At 45.2% G+C, this 16,426-nt stretch overlaps 1 protein-coding gene across 1 annotated transcript in view; it reads right to left on the bottom strand.

Moving 5' to 3' along the window:
• Window positions 1-16,426, bottom strand: part of SHC3 (SHC adaptor protein 3) — a 418,135-nt gene that overhangs the window by 33,918 nt on the left and 367,791 nt on the right. Inside the window, exons 7-8 of the mRNA XM_069227563.1 lie at window positions 16,254-16,380; window positions 9,916-10,069 (exon numbers count right to left, since the gene is read on the bottom strand). Coding sequence (XP_069083664.1) covers window positions 9,916-10,069; window positions 16,254-16,380 — 281 coding nt within the window. The remainder of the gene's footprint in view (window positions 1-9,915; window positions 10,070-16,253; window positions 16,381-16,426) is intronic.

Raw genomic sequence — 16,426 nt, 5'->3', positions numbered from 1 at the left:
ACTCCCCTGACCTGCACCTCCAAGGGGAGGTGCCCAGAGCTCCTCCAGTGTGTCCCAGACCTCTGCCATCTTGGAAACAGAGGTGTTTGTGGCACACTGGACTGCTCTGAGTGGCCAATGCCAGCAGGTGACGTCAGAGGCTCCTTCTGATAGGCTCTTACCTCTCTTGGTAGCCAATTCTCCTTCCTAGGTAGCCAAACCTCCTTTTCTGGCTATTTAGGGTCTCTGCTTTGGGGATCTCACCAGATAACGAATGCAAGAGCTCACCAGAGTTCCTCTGCATCTCCCTCTTTACCTTCTGCCAAAGGATCTACCTATGACTGCTCAGGATGCCTGCAAAACCGCAACAAAGTAGCAAGACGACTACTAGCAACCTTGTATCGCTTCATCCTGCCGGCTTTCTTGACCGTTTCCAGGTGGTGCATGCTCTGGGGTTAGCCTGCCTCCTTCTCGCACCAGGAGCTCTGAAGAAATCTCCCGTGGGTCGACGGAATCTTCCCACTGCAACCGCAGGCAACAAAAGACTGCATCACCGGTCCTCTGGGTCCCCTCTCAGCATGACGAGCGTGGTCCCTGGAACTCAGCAACTCTGTCCAAGTGACTCCCACAGTCCAGTGACTCTTCAGTCCAAGTTTGGTGGAGGTAAGTCCTTGCCTCCCCACGCTAGACTGCATTGCTGGGTACCGTGTGATTTGCAGCTGCTCCGGCTCCTGTGCACTCTTCCAGGATGTTCTTCATGCACAGCCAAGCCTGGGTCCCGGCACTCTAACCTGCAGTGCACAACATTCTGAGTTGTCCTCCGGCGTCGTGGGACTCCCTTTTGTGACTTCAGGTGGACTCCAGTTCACTTTTCTTCTACGTGCCTGTTCAGGTACTTCTGCGGGTGCTGCCTGCTTCTGTGAGGGCTCCCTGACTTGCTGGGCGCCCCCTCTGTCTTCTCATCCAAGTGGCGACATCCTGGTCCCTCCTGGGCCACAGCAGCATCCAAAAACCCTAACCGCAACCCTTGCAGCTAGCAAGGCTTGTTTGCAGTCTTTCTGCGTGGGAATACCTCTGCAAGCTTCTTCACGACGTGGGACATCTATCCTCCAAAGGGGAAGTTCCTAGTCCTCTTCGTTCTTGCAGAACACCAAGCTTCTTCTACCCGGTGGCATCTTCCTTGCACCCTCAGCTGGCATTTCCTGGGCTCCTGCCCACTCTCGACACTGTTGCGACTCTTGGACTTGGTCCCCTTGTCTTACAGGTACTCAGGTCCGGAAATCCACTGTTGTTGCATTGCTGGTGTTTGTTCTCCTTGCAGAATCCCCCTATCACGACTTCTGTGCTCTCTGGGGGTTGTAGGTATACTTTACACCTACCTTTCAGGGTCTTGGGGTGGGTTATTTTTCTAACCCTCACTGTTTTCTTACAGTCCAGCGACTCTCTACAAGCTCACATAGGTTTGGGGTCCATTCGTAGTTCGCATTCCACTTTTGGAGTATATGGTTTGTGTTGCCCCTATACCTATGTGCTCCTATTGCAATCTACTGTAACTTTACATTGCTTGCATTACTTCCTTTTGCTATTATCTGCATAATTTTGGTTTGTGTACATATATCTTGTGTATATAACTTATTCTCATACTGAGGGTACTCACTGAGATACTTTTGGCATATTGTCATAAAAATAAAGTACCTTTATTTTTAGTATATCTGTGTATTGTGTTTTCTTATGATATTGGGCATATGATACCAGTGGTATAGTAGGAGCTTTACATGTCTCCTAGTTCAGCCTAAGCTGCTTTGCCATAGCTACCTTCTATCAGCCTAAGCTGCTAGAAACACCTCTTCTACACTAATAAGGGATAACTGGACCTGGCACAAGGTGTAAGTACCTCTGGTACCCACTACAAGCCAGGCCAGCCTCCTACACTCGCTGCCACTCACAGCAAACCTGAGTGGCAGCAAGGGAAAAGTAATTCTAAGCTGCTGATTTCAGGCAGCTTGAAGGCCTGTCCATTGTGGAAGGGCATCTAATTGCACTCGGTTACGCTAAATTCTTATCTGGGCAATGTCAGCAACTTCCCTTGTCTTTGTTAAGGGCTAAGATTCTGATTTAGTCAGAGAGGTTTTCATTTTACCTGCCCTCAAACTTTAGGTATCTTTCCTCCCCATTCGCCACTTATTTAAACCTAACTGTACTAAGTTTCTGTGGGTACAGTAAGCATTAACCCTCACTGGGAAGATCTGTAAACATGTCAACGTTGTTACTTACCTTCCCCATGGCTGGATCCTGCCCCCTTACGCTAATGTTGATGTTCCCACCCACTGCCATAACTTGGTACAGAGGAAAATCTGCAGCGAGCACGGATTTTCTGTGGTACTAAGTTCCATTAATGAACGTAAATTCCCCAACATACTTATTTTATGTGTGTGAATTTGAGATTTACAGTGAATGATGCTTTTTGTGGCCCCTAAATTCTTTTAATGTAAAGCAATATATAATGCTTCCTAACTAGGAAGTCATTTTGATCTTGTTATTTGTGTGTGTGTGTGTGTGTGTATGCCAGCCACCTTCATGCATTGGTCTGGTGTTGTGCCATTCATGTTTCCCTTCTGCCCACTGCAGCATAAAGCACAGGGTAATGACATGACTCATTTCTGACACTGGCATTGCCAAATCTGAATCCAAAGTAAAGGTCATTAGCATTGCAAATGCTTGTTTATGTTGATGAGCCTATTATTTACCTTACGTGCTGCCCGTTGCTCGATGTAGAATTGCATACGTACGCCTCTGTTTGGAGAATGTCCTGGTTTTTGGGTTTCAAAGTCTGGTCACCCTACATACACCTAAAATCAAAGTTAGACCAGGGGAGGCTCCTCCATTATGGCAGAGGAGCGTCACGTCCCCTCCCCCGCCAACAGCAGCAGTAGCTGAAAATCTTTAAAATAAAACGATAAGAGGCCATGGAGGTGACGAGCACTGAGCACTACCCTCAGTGCGCATGTATGTTTGGTCGGCCGTCTTGGGCCGGCCAAACACACATGCGCACAAAGGCTCTTTCCAACCTGGCACTGCGCTGCTGGGTTGGAAAGAGCAGGCACAGGCTCCCAGTCTGCCTTAGAGCGCCCAGCCAGGGCGCTCCTACCAATCATGCTCTGAGCAGCGTCATGATTGGCTGCCGGACAGGCTGGGAGCCTCTGCCTGCACTGGGGAGGAGAGCGCCTTTTATTTTTGTATTTTATTTTATTCCTTTATTCCCTCTGCCCCTGCCACTTTGCCCAGTCGCCAGCGGCAACTGAGTTAGGCATGTTCAATGTGTCCGCAGGTATTGCCTTCAACATGAAAGCAGAATTTGCTGGAGCAGGATATAGTCTATCCTGGAAACGGAGTTGTGTGGAGAGGAGAATAATGTGAAGTTGTTGCCTGTGGGGTTGTGGAGTCTCCAGACATCTGATTGTTTGTGGGCTGTGCACAGGGTGTGAATTGCTTTATGTGCTTTGGGGGTTCTATATTTAAAGGCAGATTGTCTATCAAGTAGGGGGTCCATTGCGAAGTTAAATGAGATCAGAGTTATTGTTCTGTAGACAGTTTATTAGCCATCTGCCGCTGTCATCCGGTTCAGATGAGATTATCGAGAGGCCAGAATTTTTACAAATCTTAGTGATCACACAATTTTTCCTAGTGATTGCAGCAGAACAGAAAATGTCCGATACCCATCCTGTGCAAAAGGATAGCCTATTTTTTTTTCGTGGAGGAAGATTAAATAGATCACCCTTGAGTGAGTGGCAGTAGTCAAAAAATGTCCTCCGCTTGGCAGGGTGGTTAAGTCCTTTTTCATTGAGGGTAGCCACTTTAACTGATTTAAAGTTTTGGTCAGTCATGTATACGTAGAGTATGCCTGGTGAGAGTAGTAACATGGATTATTATTCTGTGCCACGTAATCACTGAGGGTAATTGGGGATTGCATGACTTTGTGTGGGTGGGAGCAGCATCTCAGGAAGAGGGATTAAGTCAATGAAGGAAATCATGGAGAGAAAAAGCCTCTCCAACAAAGAGCAAGTCTCAAAAAGACATGGTATGAGGTACAGGGCAGTATGTGGTGATAACAAGAATCAACTAGTAGAACAGTAAGGAGCGCATGAGGCCGTCACAACATCAAATATTGATATTGAATTAGTAAAAGGGCCCTAAGGGTTTATGAGAAGTTGATGGAGCGCTTCGAAAGGCAACTATATTGGATGTGTCCCAACAAGTGGGCTTGCATCATGCCACGAGGGTTCAAGATGTTGGGGAACAAGAGATATAATAACCTGATTGGTGAGTGTGCTAAAATCTATTCTGACTAGAGGTGTGTGACTATGATCACAGTTCTGATCTTGTGATCCAGAGGTACTGTTTGTGACCACCCCTTGGAGCCTTGTGGAAATCTAATGTGATCAGTCAAACTGTATTATACGCCACCTCCCACATCCAGCCCCTGGCGGGTGGTGGGGTTGTAGTATAAGCTTACATCGGTTAGGTTTGGAAAACTTATTGGAGTGATTGATCAACTAGTGGGATATGGTAACCATAGACATAATCTGAGAGTAAGGTCAGGTTTTCATTGGTGTGACGATGGTCAAGAGGCACGGTGGGCAACACCGTCAGGACGTGAGGCAACCTCAGGAACTGTGCACAGCACTTCACCTGTTTAGGATAATTGTGGATGTTTTCTTATCTGGGATTTTAAAGCATTTGTAACATTCCAAAAACATGTAAAACATTTCAAACATATCAAAAACTTGGAACCTGTTAGGAAACAGTTCAGATAGAAGGTGCACGTGTATTGTGAGTCTTCCACAGACTTCTGTAGGGCCTCAACAGATTTATGTCTTGGTTTCAAGAAGGTCACATAGGATAAGTGGGCTTGAGACCTATTGTATTGTGGTGCAGATGTCGAAAGCAAACAAACACAAATGATGGCTTGAATGCAGAACTAATCAAACATTCACCCCCAGTCACAGATCTGGGTTTAATCCATCAATTGTTTTGCTCACCATGCCACCCCAGTTTGGACCCAGCCATATGCAAATCAGTCTGGACCCTGTTCCACATGAGAACAGTCTAGCCCAAACTGCCAGGCCAGGTCCTCCCTGGACCTGAAACAAGCATCCTGGGACCTGTTTCAGGGTATCACCCTTCATCAGCCAGGCTAGCTTTAAACCAGTGGCATATCACACAGAATTCAGAGACTGGAAAGACTGTACATAATTGGATGTGGTCACCTTACATTTTTATTAAAATCAGTGTTAGAAATGGGGTCTTTGGTTGACAGTCAGGTTACCTCCTGTTCAAGCAAGGACCCTCACTCTAGTCAGGGTAAAAGAGAATCACCCTCAGCTAACCCCCGCTTGCCCCCTTGGTAGCTTGGCAGGGCAGTAGGCTTTAACTTCAGAGTGCTAGGTGTAAAGTATTTGTACCAACACACACAGTAACTTAATGAAAACACTACAAAATGACACAACACCAGTTTAGAAAAATAGGAAATATTTATCTAAACAAGACCAAAACAACAAAAATCCACAATACACAAGTCAAGTTATCAATTAAAAATCAAAAAGAGTCTTTAAGTAGTTTCAAACACATACTAACACTGTTAGCGTGAAAATGTACCTTGGGTGCGTCAAAAATAACCCAGCATGGGTGAGTGCGCGTCAAAAAGGGCTGGCAATGCGTTGATTCCACTCACGAGCGGGACCTTGCGTCGTTTCTCCTTTCGCCGGGTCGGGCGCATCGTTTCTTCTCTCCGCAGGAGAGTGATGCGTCGATCCGGTCAGCACTCTCAGGTCCGGGCAGGCCTTGGGTTGTTTTTACGCGCCCATCGGTACTTGAGTCAGAAATCCAGTCGCACGATGATCCGAAAACCACGCAGCACAGGTTGCGATCTCCCAGCCTCCGTCAGCGATGCTGCGCGTTGTTTCTCCTGCTCCGTGCATCGATTCTTCGGTCACGTTTCCGGCAAACGTCGATTTTCCGCTGCAGAGCCGGCGGCGTGTCGTTTCTTCAACCACAGATCGGAGTTGCATCGATCTTTTCCCCGCACGGCACTCTGTGCGTGGATTTCCTTGTCTTTAGGCTGCCAGCTTCTCCTTTCAGGGTCCCAGGAACTGGATGGGCACCACAGGGCAGAGTAGGAGTCTCCCCAGAGACTCCAGGTGCTGGCAGAGAGAAGTCACAGTTCATCTTACTGATTTAATATGGTGCACCGGCATGATCCTGTGCTGATTATCTATCACCACATCAACATTGACGAACGAGGGCCCCTCACCCTCTCCTGGCTCATCATATACTCCCTAAAACCCGAACACCCATGGGGAGATATATCTAATTGTTCATTATCATTGACCGCAAAGAGAAACTTACCTTAGGAGGAAATACGTTGCTGATGCGTTTGTTTGCATAACTGCTGGTGTGACTGCGAATAATATTGATGCACAGATCCCATAGACTCGGTATTCACTCATGAATGCATTACTAGTATAACCTTACCCTCTTTCGTTTGTGCATGTTTTGCTCTTCCATAGGGTCTGATAGTCCTGAGGATGCACCTACGTCCTGTTATATCCACCTAAAGTATCTAAAGTTAAGACCAGAGTATAGAGTGAAGGGTGAAGTGAAGACCAGTGTGAAGAGCAATGAGTGAACTGATCTAGAGTAAAGACCAGAAAAATACACTGGTCACCCACAGGGAACCCACAGCATCCTCCGCCAACCTGCAGGACAATAGTGCTGTTAACCACAGCATCCTCCACCAAACTGTAGTATTAAAGTGCCATTAGGCATCCTTTACAACACTCTACCCACTACCCACTTTCGCTAATCCACAGCGCTATAATTCTATCTGGTGTTCATTATAACATTCCCTGAAGATCGAAATCTGTTGACTGCTCCATCGCTTGAAGACACAGTATAACGCCCGAACCAGAGATTTCTGTCTTGGTATCAAGGTCATCTAGAATAAGTGGGCTTGAGACCTATTGTGTTGTGGTGCAGATGTCAGCCATAGCATTCTGTGAAAAATTAAGGTGTGTTTTTTATTTTTTATTTCTCCTAGTGCTTGTGAACATCGGGATAGATAAAAAAAAAAAGAAGTGCGTAGGAAAGTCTGACCTATGCCACAATTATGAAAGTAGTGTGGTTCAGCTCCTCTCACTGGGTTTGTCGTTTTTATTAACTCTTCAGTGAACACTGGGATATAATAAAAGAAAAACAAACATCTTTCATATTTTTGCCTTCATGTTTTAAATCCAAATGCTTTGTGACGTAGAACTGACAGCTGTCTCGGTGCTCCATTTGCAATTGAAAGCAGAGTACAAAGACAAATGAGGGAGAAGGAGGACAGGACAGCTGACAGCTGTTCTGGTGTCTTGTTCACAGATCTAAACCAGGCACTGAGGCATCCATCCGCTGTACCGGGCCTCCTTTATCCTCAAGTAAAAGCGGGTAACTGAGGTTGGATGTCAGCTGTCATGGTCCCCTTTCGTAAATGGGGAAGGGAATAAGGGTCCACAAGATATACTTATTCCTCTCTTGGCAAGGCCAGGGAGGGGACAACAAGTGTCCCACACTTGGGGGCAAGATAAGGTGGTTTGTTACTTATTGGGCTATTCTTGGTTATCACTGCTTAGGACCACCCATGCCTGGCTCTTTGAAACTCAATATTGTTGCCCTCAATGAGTTTCACTACTGCTTGGTGACAGTGACAGTCCATAGTGTAAGAGAGCATTAATTTTTATTACTGCCTCGGGTCATACATGTTCACTAACATTGGGCCACTGACGCTCATTAAGGCCTTTGTTGACAACTATTACTGATGATGCCCTTTCAAGTTCATACTATTAATGGCCACTATTATTCATTAATTCCTTAAACCACTGATGCTGTCCATACCTGGGGATATTAAGCCTTAGTACTGCCTGATTATAGTGATATTCATTACCACCTTGGGCAACTCATGTTCATTAAAGCTTTGTGTATTAAAGTTTCTCGAGTACAGGGGCAATTAATGCTTTTAAATGACACAGAGCACTTTCATTCCTTAATATAAAATACATTTATATTTGTAAAGTGCGTAGTCATCTCTTGGGGCAACTTCGCACTTAATAGCAGATGTTTATTGCTACACAATTCACATGGTTCCTTATTAAGATGCGATATTGTCACCCAGAGTGAAAGGCTACCAATGGGCGTTAGTGCTCCAGGTCAATAATGTATATTTTTAGAGGGGAACGTTAGGATCTTGAGTTAGATTTTGGGGGGCGGGTTACTCAGTCACAGATATCCCTTCCGCTCTATTACCAGTGTTACTGTCATAATACACTTGCAATAAGCAGACTGTATAGGCATAATGCTAGTGATAGAGTAACCTTTCTGCCAATCTCTACTCAGGTCCTAACTCTCTTTCCTACCAGCGAACACTGATCTTCAATAAGGCTTAGGTCCATTGATCCTACTGGATTGTGTTTTGAAAAACCAAAAGAACACCTAAGTTCACGAGAAATAAAATGTAGCTAAGGTTTAGTTAAGGCTGATACAATTGTAAATCTGTAGTAATAGTTAAGTTGTCCCAAACGTTAACAAAGTTAAACATTACATGGAGTATCTATAATGCCTGTTTGTGTACTGTAGGGAACAGGGTAGCCCCAAAGACCCTAGAGGGCTTTGCAGAAGCATTTTTATTCGCAGGTTGTATTGAAGGTCATCATAAGTATAAAAATAAATTAAAAAAACGAAGTTCATAGGAATACAATCGGCAATGGGGCTTTGAAGATTAGGTAGTACTCGGAGTGTTTTGCTAAAGCTCAAGGGGCAGGGTCTTGGTGCTAGGCCGTGCACCCACTGCCCACCATGCACGCCAAAAACCCCTGACCAATATGTTCAGGAGTACGGGTGTTTTCTGCAGGGCAGTGCCAAAGGCGAAGACATCTGCCCATATCCCGCTGACAGATGTGTGCATTGGTCCCTGGGGGCACATATCCTGAGTGCAGAAGGTGGATTCAGGACCTTGCTGAAGGCAACGCTGGGGTGCAGGGAACCTCAGACGCCACTCCTGTATGCAGTACCATTTGAATGTGGTTAAAGACATGTATAGCAGTGTTGTAAGGTCTTCAGACTCAGTGTTCCACAAGCACACTTGATACATAAAAACGGCAAACATAGTGGGTTCCACTGTCACAGATAGAAAGCTGAGGGCCTGGTCGGAATCCAGGCCTTTTCTCAGAATCCACTATGCAGCGTGCACAGTGGTTTTTGGAACAAGGAGGATGGGTGCCGTGGCTCGGGTCCAGAGATGCCTACATGAAGTCGAGGAACTGCTCTCAGTGCACCATGTGCATGGCCAGAGGCCATAAACAGTGTGTTTTAAGGGGAAGTGTGCTGGGTGCAGAACATGGCCAGAACCAGGTCCTACACTCATAAGCCTACTGTGCACAGCCGCAGGCTATACATAATACAATTTGGGACACCTATGCTGATGGTTACACACTGGGCTCCTCAGCCTCTACATATTTGAAAAGTCACTTTTATTCCTGGGAAGGTATTCTTTACTCCAAAGATAAAATAACATTAAAAAAAAAAACTAAAATTCGCTAGTCATAGGTGACAGTGCCATTATAACTACCCCAATGAACTTCTCATGAGTTACCACATGATGTCATAGTATAAAATAGTATCATCAATAAAGTCAATGAAAGCCAGGCCCTCTGTCCTGTATTTACTGGGAACAGACAAATTACAAGTGCACAGACCTGTGATAGAAAGGGTCTGAGCTCTAGATAGGTCAGTACACACATCCTGGAAATGCACCTGTAGCGTTGCTAAGTTTCGCCACTGCTGCTAATGCTGCATGCTTATTCAAAATGTTTGACCTCATAAAGCAGGTGATTTTTGGAATACCTGAGCTCCATCTCCAGGACTTGGGAGTCTTGCTCGTAGCCTAGCATCAACAAAACCACCTGTTGGAGGCAATTTGTTGGGAACACTGTTGTAGTATGGGTTTTCTGTATCCCCCTCTTCTTCTGGCCACGGGGGTTCATCTAAGCTCTGCATTCTGTAAAATCAGAAAAAATAAATGGATAGTCTATAAGTTAAGCATGTTTGTTCGTCTGCTTCCAGTAACATTCTCACCTTTCTACTTTGACAGACAGCCCTTTTGAGGAATGTGAGTAATAAAATTAAGATATACGGTTATAAATGCTTTTATCATCTCTGCAGTCGCCCTTGTCAATCAATTGTGATAGTTCAATTCATATATATATATGTATATATATGTATATATATATATATATATATATATATATATATATATACACATCTCTCTCTCTATATATAGTAACATGAGGATGTGCTCCAGGGCACCTACCATTTACTGGCTGGGTCCTGGGGATGGGGTCGTCAGGGCCAATATTAGCCTGGGGAAAATGGCCAGGCCCTGGGAGATGGGGTCCCCAGGACTAGAAATTGGCTGGGGTTGGGGGGCTGAGTGCCCCACTTCCTATTTACAATGTGGTTTGCTGTATGTGGGAGGTTGACTGCTTGACCTGCCGACAGGCCAGTCTCTTTGGTCAAGCCCCCACTGCACATGGCCGAAGCCTGTGTATGACAGGCGGTTAGATGTATGGGAGGGGTTGGCTGCAGGGCTGTGCATAACCAATGGGCATGTAGTGTGGGGGTTGGCTGCATGCGAGGGTTAGATGCAGGTTCTGGCAACAGGCCACCTCCCACTGCATTAACAAAACCTGAAAAAATCAAAGGTTACATGGACGTTATAGCTAGGAAAGAGAATTTAACAAACATTAGAAATTCACTAAAAAAACAAAGGTCACATGGACGTTATAGTTAGGTTCCCAATTTTCACACACAAAACCACAGAAATTCAGCAGTTATAGTTAGAGGTATCGGACGTAACTATAACCTATACCCTAGGGTAACTATAAGTCATGCCCTCACAATGCATTGCTACTTACCCCACATACTACATAAGTCATGACATCTTCTATGACTTTATTGATAATATCACTGCAACATTTGCAATAAAATTATTGATCGAAAACCTGTGCATGGAGGGTGTGCAAGTTATTAGATACCTTAGGGCATGCGTTATAGGTACTTGACATACCTCTAATCATAACTGATGAATTTCCAAAGGTTTTTTTGTGTGTAAATTGTAAACCGAACTATAGCGTCCCTGCAACCTTAATTACACACACACAAAGAAATAATACTTTTAACCAGAATAATGCCCACCATGAATTGCCAGACAACAAAGGGTTCAGGCCTTCAGATTTAAAGCCACAGAGAAGGAAACATTTACAATTAAAATGTTGTCTAGACAAATTAGAGCTGACTTTGTTTAGAGCAAGCAATACAAATCTACATCGTAGAAAGCAGTGATTAATATCAACAGGGGACTGCCAATGCTTGGCAATGGCACTTAATTCACCTGCACTTATGAGAGTCCAGTCTTGGTGGTGCTATTTGTCTAATTCTGAGTTGTGCACAATAACTAAGTGTTTAATGATTTAATATACATTAAACATGAATAATACCTAATGCCCAAACCATTGTTATTGATTTGGATGACATAGTTCAATTGTGCCAAGTGTATTTTTATTTGTTTTGATGCTTTCTGAGGTTTCTCTGTGGTTTGTTTTTCCTGTTGCTCCCTTCCTGCCCATGTTCGCCACCTGCATTCCCACCGGCCCCACCCAGCACCCCTCTGTCCACCCAGGACCTACTTAATGGAGGCTGCAGTGCCAAAGAAAAGCCCAACTGCAGCTGTCCAAGCCTGGGCTGTGGCCAGCTCGAGGATCCCTGGTTCTCCCACCCCGCAACGATACACCGCCAGCAAGCTCCAAGCTCTGGACCTCAAGACTCCATAACAACAACAACTGCTGCCACACCTGCCCAAGTTCAATGATAGGACCATTCTCCTGAAGACACTGTCTCTTCTCCTGCATCTCAGAAGCATCAGCTCCTATGACCACCCTTGCTTCATCGACCATGTCAATCTCTGAGCCACTTCACTACCTTCTGCTCAATGCACTATCACACTGCAAGCATGCCACCAAGATCTGGGGCACCATCACCTCCCTCATCCCAGACATCATCTTCCTCACCAAAACACGTTTCAACCTCACAGCCACCCCTGACATAGCTGCAGCAACACCAGATGGCCAGAAGATAATACATAGGAGAAATCACCATAATTCATAAAGAAACCATCCACTATCCCTCCTCAACTTCCATCTCCATACCAACGGCAAGACCACCCTTACCTACAGACCCCCTGGCCCCACGCCCCAGCTTCTGCGACGCCATTCCCAAGTTCATCGCCCCACTCACCATCAACTCCAGACACTACATCTTCCTCTGAGACCTCAATTATCACCTCACCAACCCCAACAACACCAACACTGCCAACCTCCTCAAAAGCATGAACAACATCGGCCTCACCTGACTAATCACTGACCCCAAACACTGAGGAGGACACACACTTGACCCCATCTTCATGACCAGTTACAGAGTCAAATATGCCATCGTCCACTTCACCACTGCAGGACCTCCCAGCCCCATCCCCAAGCCATCCAGCACCTCCCACTGCAGCTGGAACAAAGTATCCAAGAATTTCTCTGAATGGATCACCAACTGCACTGACAGAATAGCCCCAGTCAAGCACACTATACCCAAGAGACCCTCCTAACAAACCAGCTGTTCACCCCAGAACTCAGGACCGCGAAATGGAACACCAAGCAGCTAGAAGGGAAATGGCACAACATCAAAGAGCCTGCAAACCAGGCAGCTTTCAAATTGTCCCTAAAAAAATACCAATGACTACTGAATAAAACCAAAATGAAAGTCCTAATCAACGGAATCAAAAACAGTTTCAACCACAGCAAGGAAGTCTTCAAAATCATCAGGGAGTTCTCCAACCCTGCAGCAATCGAAAACACCATTATCCCCTTTTAAGTACTCTGCAATTCCCTGGCGGACGTCTTTTAGGGGAAAATCACATTTACAAAAACTTCAAACCCCAACCCACCGCCTGCTCCATCCTAAGCCTCCTCTGCCCTGCAGATGCTACTCCTGGAGGCCTCGCCATCTGCTCACCACCTGGGATTAGCTCAATGTACAGGGTACCACAGCCATCATGAACTCCGTACACTGAGGGGCACCAATCAACCCTTGCCCCCAATGCATCTTCAACCTCAGCAGCAAGATGATCAACAAGGAGGTCACCGCCATCTTTTATGTATCCATAACCCCAGCTGACTTCCATGAAGTATGGAAACACACAGAAGTTAAACCCCTTCTCAAAAAACCTTCCACCAATCCTAGCAAACTCAAAAACTAACACCCCATCTCCCTGCTCCACTTTCCTACCAAGGTACTTGAAAAAGCCATCAACCACAACTCACTTTACAACTGGAAAGGAGAGACATCCTTGAGCCCTCCCAGTCCGGTTTCCATGCCAAAGACAGCACCAAGTCCACCCTGATTGCAGCCACCGACAACATAAAAGCCCTCCTCGACAGAGGAGACACCGCTTCATTAATCCTCCTCGACCTCTCTGCAGCATTCAACACATATCCCACCACACCCTCATAATGAGGCTGCATCACATCAGAATCCAAGGAAATGCCCTCAAGTAGATCGCATCCTTCCTCACTGGAAGAACACAGAGAATCGGTCTACTGCCTTTCACCTCAGGACCCAAGGATATCCTCTGTTCCCAAAGGCTCATCCCTGAGCCCCACACTGTTCAACATCTACATGAACCCCCTGGCCAACATCGTCAGATCCCTTGAAATGAACATCATATCTTACACTGATGACACCCAGCTGATCTTTTCACTTTCAGAAGACCCCACCACCACAAGGCCAGATTCCACAGGTATATGACAGACATAGACAAATGGATAGAAAATAACTGTCTAAACTCAAAACGGACAAGACGGAAGTGCTGATCTTCGGAAACAACACATCCTTTGGGAACGACTTCTGGTGCATACAGAACTTGGACCTGCACCCACCCCAACTGACCACACTCCAACCTCTGCATCATACTGGACAACAAGCTTGCCATGAAAAAAACAGATTAAGTAAGTCTCCTTTGGTTGCTTCCTAATGCTTTGCATGCTCTGTAAGATCTTAAAATAGCTCCCCACTAGATGTAACATCACTCTGGCCACAAGCTGACTAAATACAGAAACACACTCTACGTATGAATCTCTACACACCTCCTGAAAAGACTGCAGGCCATAGAGAACTCAGCAGCCAAACCAATCCTGGACCTCTCTAAAAGGATTCACATCACCCCCACCTCAGGCAGCTCAATTGACTCTGTCCAGAAGAGATGCCAACTCAAGATGATGGCCCACACCTTCAAAGCTGTTCAAAATCAGGGATCAGCATGCCTCAACCACTGCCTGAAGTTCCATCAACCCCCCCAGACTCCTGCTCTCCGCATCCCTCTACCTAGCACATATTGCCCGCATCCGCCAGAGCAACATCAGAGGACATTCCTTCTCCTACCTCGCGCAAGATCATGGAATAAACTCCCACCTCACCTGTGAACCTCCTCCTCCTTTCTGAAATTCAGGAAAGGACTCAAGATCGGGCTGTTTGACCAAGCTAAGCAGCTCGCTCTCAGGGCCTGGATACCTTCACAAGTGACAAACTATGGTTTACAAATCCAGATTGATTGATTGATTGAAAATTCAGTCACACCTACATCAACCCTTATTTGTGCTTTGGATGTCGATTTGTGAGCTTAAAGATTTCACAGACATCACTACAACAGGTCTTATCCAACATCCTTTCCAATTTGTTCAGGAATATGACTGCTCCATAATTTTAAGGAAGATATAAACTTAGGCCCTAATTTAAAGTTTGGAGAATGTGGGACTTAGGCCAAAAATTGGCAGATATCCCTTCAACCCTATTTGATGTTAATGCTCTCAATTGGGAGGACGGACATTTACCAATCAGGACCCTAAACGTCATGTAGCAATTTATTATACAAGGCCTGCTGTGAAAAAATGAAGGCACATGTCTCTGTCTGTCTGTCTTCACTGCCTTGCTGAAGGTCAAAGCAAAGTCTATCTATTGACACACCTAGGTAGCTGTAGGCTTCAACAGACTCCATTTTTGAGTAATCGATAAGCTATCTATATAACTGACCTATGACAAAAACTAATCGACCTTTGTCCTTGTCTTGTACATTTTATTTACCTAGACTTGTTCAGCTTGAAATGTAGCTACACATCATCTTTCACCAGCACCACTATGCACCTATGAAGTTCTTTTCTTATAGTCCTACTTCAAGGTTTCTAGCTCTTTTTGCAGGATCGTTGAAGGAGCCCCAATGTTTATCATTCTGGTTGGTCCAGCAATTGGCTTCCATGCCCTTCTCTTTTGACCTTAAACCATTTATTGCCAGACTTATTTAATACCAATGGCTTTCTGCTCGGTGCTTCAAATAATAACAAGAGAACGCTTTCCCGAAGCATATATTGATAACTCTCCACTTCTAACTTACTTTGCTCGCTAAGGGCACCTCAGCAGTCATTTGTGCATTGTCATTTTATAAATGAATGCTCTGCATTGAAGAACCAAACAATCCTTTTCTGTGTGCCTCGCCATCCCAGTTCCCTCCTCCAATATTTTCTGATTGGGCTCAATACCTAGAGTAAATGGAATTAGTTGTGGGAGGTGATCACTCTTTATCTTTTTCTAATATGAAGTGGTATCGCCATAAGGAAGAGAGAAAAATAGATTAATACAGGGCAAATCTACCAAATGAGTGACAGATATTCTGAAGTAATTCTGTGAGTTACCCTACAAGCCATGATTCAGGCCTTCTCATGCTTGGTCTCCACCCCCCAGACTCTGGAACTACCTGTCTGAAGGTAACTGAGATGCCCTTCCTGGTCCAGGTTTGACTTACTTATAAACACCATTTAGTTCTTACTTCAATATTTACCTTATTTCTCTTACTCCAATCTGTTCTACTTTGTCCTTAGGCCAATACATCTAGGGTGCAATCGGTGCAAACTTACAAAATACAATTGTATTTTGTAAGTTTGTGCTGCTTTCGCGTAAAAAAATGACACAAATGCGGTGCTAAAAAAGTATAAATATGGGCCCTAGTTTTCTCACTATTCTAAATTGACAACATTGACTTACCCACATCTATGAGTTACCCGAACGGGTACTTGATGAAAGTAACTGACCTGTCGGGGAAAGCAGGCATCTTGGAAGGACAGCGTAAATACTGCTTGAATCGGAGCTCAAATGCTTGTCCTATGGTGCTTATGACATCCTGCGCCAATCCATCAGAGCATTCCAGAATATGGCATGCTAGAGTAGAAAAGGGAAGGCTTTAATGAGCACTCAGAAACAGTTC

Source organism: Pleurodeles waltl, chromosome 1_1 (genome assembly GCF_031143425.1).
Source record: "Pleurodeles waltl isolate 20211129_DDA chromosome 1_1, aPleWal1.hap1.20221129, whole genome shotgun sequence".
Taxonomy (NCBI): Eukaryota; Metazoa; Chordata; class Amphibia; order Caudata; family Salamandridae; genus Pleurodeles; species Pleurodeles waltl.
The sequence above is the reverse complement of the archived record's forward strand: the minus strand, read 5'-3'. Positions and strand labels throughout refer to the sequence as shown.